Raw genomic sequence first — 7,513 nt, 5'->3', positions numbered from 1 at the left:
TTCCTATGGCGAGTTCAAGAGAAAAGCTTTGTTAGAACTAAAGTCATTCATTTTTACTCTTGTCAAAAAGGTTCCATGCCAAGGATGGTTCTGGTTAAGTCATTCATTTCAACCCCTCTTATAAGGATTCTGGTTTCAGTCCTGGGGATCCAAGTAGACCGGCCAGAAGCTCTTTATCTCCTAATAAGTTTAGTGCCCAGAGAGGCGCTGGGCTTACTTATTTATGAAGTAGTCTGGGAGATTGATGACTTTGCATGTGAGCTGGCTAATGATCCTTGGCTGCTGTACCATTGTGAACTCCGTTTCTTCTGCACCCACCTTTCAGCCCCCTCCCCAGCTTCAATTCCCTTTAGTCAGATAAAATTTCCTTTACACTTTGCCCATACTTTCCTGCCTTGTTTACCCACAGCCACCAAAGAAAGAGTGCCACAATGGGAGCTATTATTATTTGTGAGAACCCAGCCAAAGAGGTAAAATCAACAAAAATCAGGTCGGAGATTCATCATTATATAGGGAAAAAAAATCCGAATGGGCAAAGGGGGGAAACTTTGCGAGGTGCCTGCAGTCATATTTCAGTAAGAACTGCGAAATATCCGGCATCTCCGGGTCACCGAACCCTACGGGGACAGATATTCGCATTCTAGAATTCTAGATGCTGACAGATGCTACCAAAAACAGGGTCCTCACAGAAGGCTTTCTGTTGTACTAGAACTTGTGTATTAAGTGGGGGACAAGTTGATTTCATTTCCAGGTAGGTTTTGTTTTCAAAATACGACAGTGACTTGCGAGGCCAAGCAGTTGGGTCATTGTCTCCAGAAATCTGTGAAAATCCGGCCTTAAGCCGCTCCCTCCCCGACCCCGAAACCCGGCGGCGGGAGGGCAGCGTTTTGGCCAAGATTTCCTAAAGTTCGAGTCGTTACTGGAATGAACCCTAGGAGCTCCTGATCCCAGGCTTTCCGGGATCGGAGTGGCCTGTCCCAGCAGGGTACAACCACGTGGCTAAGGGGTGCAGAGCCTTTGCTACCCGCTCCTGCAAGAGTTTGTCTCGCCTGGACTCTCAAAGTCCTGCTCAGAAAGGGCCCATTTGCTGCTTCATTCTAGCCTGTTGAGTAGAATCCTGGGGACTCCTGGGACACCTTAGCCGGCACAGGGACCACAACACTGGGCACAGAATTTTGGCTTGCGCCCCCCCCCCTACGCCCCCGCATCCCCACCCCTTTTAACCACTTGTGACTTGAGGCTTGCTTCAGCGGACAGAGATGAATCTTGAACATTCTACCACGACTTTTTTCAAAAAGGGAGAAGAAAAAAAGGCCGCCTTAGCCCCCCACCCCCAAAAGGGCTGATTTTCCTCCTGCTGCGGGAAAAAAATCTTCCCGCTCACCAACATCTTTTGACCCTCCACCCCCTTTTTGGTGCCAGGATTTGTACCAAACGCCCTCTTCGGGGTGCTCAGGCTTTGCTCAAGTCTTAGATAGAAAAGCCAAAAAAAAAAAAAAAAAAAAGGTAAAAGAGTCCAAGTGATTGTAAAGCATGTAGGAAGAACAAAGCTCAGGAGATCCCCAGACTGGGATGGGGCAAGGAAGCAGGCGTCTCTGCGCCCCAGGTCAGCCAGGGGGGTTCATCCAGGTCTTGTAGAACCCTAGAGGAATCCCTGGGGTTCCCGCGGGAGAGGTCACTTTAGGGCCTTATTTGCAGAAAACATTGAGAAGTGTCCTCCACCGAGGGCGGGTTGCTTAGGCAATCCAGGCCTGGGCGAAGAGACTGCGTCGCCCCAGATTCCTCCAGACCCTTCGCCTCCTTTTTCAAGGGCAAAAGGTCCTCCACGGAATCTTGGATTTCTGGCACCCCGGGGTGCAGTCCCTTCGTTGTTGGCGATAGGGTAGAGCGGGGAAGAAAGGCTCGGCTGCATCTCTGCGAGGGAGAAGGGGCGAAGGAGCTTGCAGGCCAGGGGCGCAACAGCTCCACCGTCTTCGGCGGCCTCGCCACGTCTCCAGAAACGCCCACGACCACGGAGCCGGCCGCTGCCGCAGTAGTTCGATCCAGCGGGTCTTGGGTCCTAGTGGGTGTCCCTGACCCGTGCGATGGACTTATCTCCGAGGTGGCCGACTTTCAGCCATTCCCCCCCACTGTGCGCCCCAGTCATCCTAAACTTTTTCTACGGACCTAAAGAATACTGGGGGGGTCCCCGACGGGCGATGCATCTTCCTTACGCCGTCCAAACTGCTGCCGTCGCTGCTGTCACAGCCGCTCCGGGAGGAAGGACCTGGCCCCACGCACGGTCGGTCCCCGGGGGTGGCGCTCCGGTGGCTCGTGGGGGCGCGGCCCTGGCGTTCGGGTGTGCGGAAGGAAATCGCCCCGCGCGCCCCTAGGCTGCGGGGAGGGAGGGAGAGAGGGAGAGAAGGAAAAGGGAAAGGGGCGGGCGCAGGGGGCCGGGTGCTTTTTTTTTTTTTTTTTCTTTTGGAACGGTTTGGAAAGACTCTCAGTTCGACCCCAGGAAAAGGGGGGGGGGGAGAGTGGGTTGGGAAAAGGGGGAAAAGGGGGAGGGGGGCTCGGGAGCGGAAACTTTGCTCTCCAAACCTCTTTCTGCAAAGTCCCTCCTCCCCACGTCAGGCCAATGACACACCGCGGGGCCCCCGAAAGTCGGAGCTATAAGAGCTCTCCAAGCGCGCAGCGCGCGTCCAACTCGCAGGCACCTCGCGCGCGGGCTCGCCTGGCACCCGGCACGAGTGTGTGGGGGTCCCCCCGTTTGGGCGCCTTCTAGAGGGACCCCGGGGCCAGCCAGTCTGCACTCCCCTCCTCTCCCTCCTCTCCTTGCCTCTCCTCTCTTCTCCTCCTCCTCCCCCTGCGCAGCGCCTCCCTCCCGGGCCTTTCCTCCCCGCGCCCTCCTCGTCCTCGCCTCGCCGCGCGCGCGAGTGGAGAGAGAAGCTGGCGGGCTGAGACGCGCGCCGGGCGCCCCGCTCCTCCTCCTCCTTCTCCTCCTCCTCCTCCTCCTCCTCCTCCTCCTCGTCCGCCGCCGCCGCACCCCGAGACATGATGCAGGACGTGTCCAGCTCGCCGGTGTCGCCGGCCGACGACAGCCTGAGCAACAGCGAGGAGGAGCCGGACCGGCAGCAGACGCCCAGCGGCAAGCGCGGAGGGCGCAAGCGGCGCAGTAGCCGGCGCAGCGCGGGCGGCGTCGGTGCTGGAGGCGGCGGTGGTGGAGGCGGCGGCGGCGCGGGGCCCGGGGGCGTCGGAGGCGGCGGCGTCGGCGGCGGCGAAGAGCCGGGCAGCCCGGCGCAGGGCAAGCGTGGCAAGAAGTCTGGGGGCGTCGGAGGCGGCGGCGGCGGGGGCGGCGCGGCCGGCGGCGGGGGCAGCAGCAGCGGCGGCGGGAGCCCGCAGTCCTACGAGGAGCTGCAGACGCAGCGGGTCATGGCCAACGTGCGGGAGCGCCAGCGCACGCAGTCCCTCAACGAGGCGTTCGCCGCCCTGCGCAAGATCATCCCCACGCTGCCGTCGGACAAGCTGAGCAAGATCCAGACCCTCAAGCTGGCCGCCAGGTACATCGACTTCCTCTACCAGGTCCTGCAGAGCGACGAGCTGGACTCCAAGATGGCCAGTTGCAGCTATGTGGCGCACGAGCGACTCAGCTACGCCTTCTCCGTCTGGAGGATGGAGGGGGCCTGGTCCATGTCCGCGTCCCACTAGCAGGCGGAGCCCCCCACTCCCGCGGCGGCAGGGCCGGAGACCTAGGTAAGCACCCTGCTTCGCGCGCCCCGGGGGCCAGGCCCACCTCGACGCACATGCCCATGCCCACTTCTCTCTCTTTCTCTTCTTGGGCCTTTCTACCCAGGCCGGCATCACCCGATGCCCGCCATCCATGCACCCACCCCGGGCCATCCAGCTCCTTACTTGGAAACTGGAGAGCCTCTTAACCCCTCAAGCCATTCCTGACCACAAGCAGTCCCTTCTTCCGCCACTTCTCCGGCCTTCCTCCCCAACCTGGCGTCGCCAGCTCCTCCCCGCCGTACACCCACCTCGGCACCCGAGCTCCTCCTTTGAGGTCCTTCTTTGAGGCTGAGGAGCCTCCTATCCTATCCCCGCAAACCACCCCTGGACCTGGCAGCGCCTTCCCTCTCCTCTCGGGCTTTCCAACCCAAACAGGCATCGCCCATTCCCCACCATCCATCCACTCAGGGCACCCCAGCTTCTTTCCTAAGATTGGGGAGCCTCCTATCCCCGCAAGCCAACCCTGGACCAGACTGTCCCGTTCCCAAAAGGGAGGAAGAGAAGTCCCCCCCCACACACACACCCTGGGGTGCGCCCTGGTGCGCTCTGAACTTGTGCGCAAAGCGTGCGCAAAGAACTGGAGGGAAAGTGGGCAAAGCTTCCAGGGGTCCTGGGCCAGGACCCTCTCGCTAGTGCCTCCTTGACTCGGGGCACTGGGAAGCTTTCCTGCTCCTTAAAACCGACGTTTCCAAATCTCACCACCATCTCCTTTCCGCCCACCCACTTCCTTGGGCCCCAGGGCTGAGGTCCTTCCAGGTTTCCAAGCGACCTTGCTCCGTGAAGGCGCTGAGAACAGTGCTCGCTAGACGCAGGGAATCGGCCTGGACCCTAAATAACCGACTTTCCCTCCCTCCTTTCCCCCTGGGTTTATTGCAGATGTCATTGTTTCCAGAGAAGGAGAAAATGGACAGTCTAGAGACTCTGGAGCTGGATAACTAAAACTTAATCTATATGCCAAAGAGTTTTCTTGGAAATTAGAAGAGCTGAACCCAAATTCAAAGAAACAGGGCGTGGGGCGCATTTTTAAAAGAGAAAGCCAGACAGGCCCATGGACAGAGATTCCCTGACGGGCAGCGGGACCTTCCTCACCTCTACATTCTGATAGAAGTCTCAACCGTTGTTTGTGTGTTTTTCTTTTTCTTGTCTCTCCTTTATCTTTTCTCCCCCCCCCCTCTTTTTTTTGGACGAAGAATGTTTTTTTTTTTCTTCATGCATGCATTCTCCAGAGGTCGTGCCAATCAGACACTGAAAGGAAAGGCATCGTTATGGACATATTCTCCATTTTAAAATGGTAACGATCAGAGGAATTTTAAGAACATCTTTAGAAATAAAAACGCTTGGAACGAACTGACTTGCAAAATCAGAGTTCATTCCGTTTTTTTTTTCCCCCCATTCTTCCTCTGAGGGATAAAAAAAAAAAAACTTAAAATACAAAAAAAAAAAAACCAACATTCTATTTATTTATTGATGACCCATGGTTAAATGCAAATAGATCCGGTGTCTAAATGCATTCCTATTTTTATGATTGTTTTGTAAATATCTTTGTATATTATTTTTCTGCAATAAATAAATATTGAAAATTTTAAGAACCTTAGAGTTTGGTCTATATTTTTAAAATTTAGGATTAAATTGGAGGTAAATAGCTGATTGTTTAACTCTCTGGGCACCCAGGAAGGAGGGGCACTAAAATAAACAAAGTAGTTAAAAGCTCAAATAAACTAACTACTGATAGGCACAGGCATGCTCTTTAGAAAAGACAGCTTCAGTGGCCTTGGCAGTATCTTTTCTTCATCTCTTATCAGGTTCCCAAGAGCAAAATAACTTAGATATGCTATTCACCTCTCCTGCTTATACCTTGAAGAGGCAATTGCAGGACAGTTAAATGTCAATCACCTGTATTAACTAGCACTCATTTTCCTGCTCATGTGTATTTTGTTTTATTCATTCATTTATGTATTATTTTTCCCATGCCCTCCACTCTTTGTGAGAATTTTAAAATGGTAGAACAGCAGGTCCCTTTGAACAAAAGGCAATCTTAAAGTTTTCTATCTGAATACACAAGCAAATGAACGCAAATAGAGAAGACAAAGTTTAGTCTGTAGGAAAAAGACAATTCTGCCTGTAAGGTCAATTTACATATCTCTTTTCCTGAATGAATACGTTTAAGGATCATGATGGAAGTAAAAGAATGAAAATACAAAGCTTATATTTGAGAAGTCTGTTCCTTTGTATATAAAGATCATAGAGTATGGAGAAAAAGAAAGAAGCTGAACTTTCAGTATAGATATCTTTCATAGATAACCATTAAAAGAATTATAATTTTTTAATTGTTACAGCTATTTTCTGGTCAGTTCATTACAAACATATTTCACCCAAAATTATGTGGACTTTTCCCCCCGGTTAGTGACATGTATACAAAATATGATGAAATTAAGTAATAAGGAGCAAATGACACTTGTTTTTTGTTTCATTCTGTTTATTTCTCTAGCAGGAAACTATTTACTTTTATGACTACTAGAAGAATAGTGAAATTGTATCACTCGTTTCTTTTACATTCAGTGGGCTGCATTAAAACGCAGTTAGAAACCCTTTATAAGTAGAAAATAATTTTGCTGCCTAATTCAAATGATGACTATGGCAAATGATTTCTGAATCCAAGCAGATGGAGTGTTTGCTTAGCTCAAGTTAAGGTTATATTGCCTGAAGGCTTGTTTCTTCACACATCATAGAATGCTGACATCACAATATTATACATCTAATACTGCCTTTGGGGCCATATTTTCTCTTAAGGAATCTAAAGCATTTCTATTGAAAGATTAGTGATGGTTTGGAGAATTCTTTTTTGGACTTTCATAGTACTTTGCCAAATGAGAGAGAAAAGTGATTATGTGTGGGTAGATTATGGGTGTATTTGTGCATATAAAGGGTAAAAACTTGAGGGTCCCCTAGACCTAGAAGGATGAAGATGCATCGCGGTTTGGTAATACTCCCTTGTGAGTGTACCATCCAAATCACCTCCATTTTCTAGATTGTTCTTGGAGGAATCCCCTTGCTTATAAGCTTGGTCTGACCATTTGATATTTCAGATTTCTTGACGTTCTTCTGGATGGAGCTGCCCATCAATGCTGAAAAGGTAATCTCTAGACTTTAATGACACAAAAACTAGGAGTTTCAAAAGAGGTAGCTTTTCACTTGCTTTCTTATTTACTTTATTGTCTTTTTTTTCTTTCTCGTAAGCAAAAACACATTGGAGAGAAGCAAAAGCCAGGAGTGGTGTCTTGAGTGGTGCTTAATACCTAACGGAAGTTATTATTTTTCCCTTAGGTTTCTAGAGAAAGAAATGAATGGAAAGAGGGTAGCCAACAGTTTTACTTTGGATCAGAAGTCCTAGTGGAAAATATTAACCAGTAGAAAACAATTTTAGTTGCAAAATGCATTTCCAATGTCTCCACCATGCACATGCAGTATAGTGCTGATGCTACTTGAATGCTGAAAATGAAGTCACTTTGGTTTCGTTCTCTCTCTCCTATTTCCAACTTGAATTGGATTTTACTTTAATATTTGCTGCCTAATTTTTTTGTCTAGTTCCCTTAAGATGAATTGATGACCTGTTTTTAAAAGCGGTAACTCTATGTAGTGGCTGATCTGGGTATCTTTACCAAATCAGTCATACTCATTGAAGGAAAAGTATGAAATCGTCCTGCTCGAATTCCAAGCAACTGAGTCGGAATGTTTTCTATATTAC

The 7,513-nt window shown here is 50.5% G+C and overlaps 1 protein-coding gene across 2 annotated transcripts; it reads left to right on the top strand.

Moving 5' to 3' along the window:
• Positions 1–3,033: 3,033 nt before the first annotated feature.
• On the top strand, positions 3,034–3,687 carry TWIST1 (twist family bHLH transcription factor 1). 2 transcript variants are annotated; one of them, XM_049785714.1, is made up of 3 exons: positions 3,037–3,172; positions 3,263–3,299; positions 3,363–3,687. In XM_049785714.1, exons 1-3 carry the CDS (start codon positions 3,037–3,039, stop codon positions 3,685–3,687), a joined length of 498 nt encoding a protein of 165 aa, XP_049641671.1. The 2 variants fall into 2 exon arrangements, with proteins under 2 accessions (XP_049641670.1, XP_049641671.1); XM_049785713.1 differs by having other exon boundaries at positions 3,034–3,687.
• The last annotated feature ends 3,826 nt before the right edge of the window (positions 3,688–7,513 follow it).

This window comes from Suncus etruscus, chromosome 13, assembly GCF_024139225.1.
Source record: "Suncus etruscus isolate mSunEtr1 chromosome 13, mSunEtr1.pri.cur, whole genome shotgun sequence".
Lineage (NCBI taxonomy): Eukaryota > Metazoa > Chordata > Mammalia > Eulipotyphla > Soricidae > Suncus > Suncus etruscus.
This window is presented reverse-complemented; position numbering and strand designations above follow the sequence as displayed.

What these genes read in the sequence shown, in the direction of transcription:
- TWIST1 (XM_049785713.1), top strand. Translation starts at nt 3,034, where the DNA reads ATGATGCAGGACGTGTCCAGCTCGCCGGTGTCGCCGGCCGACGACAGC.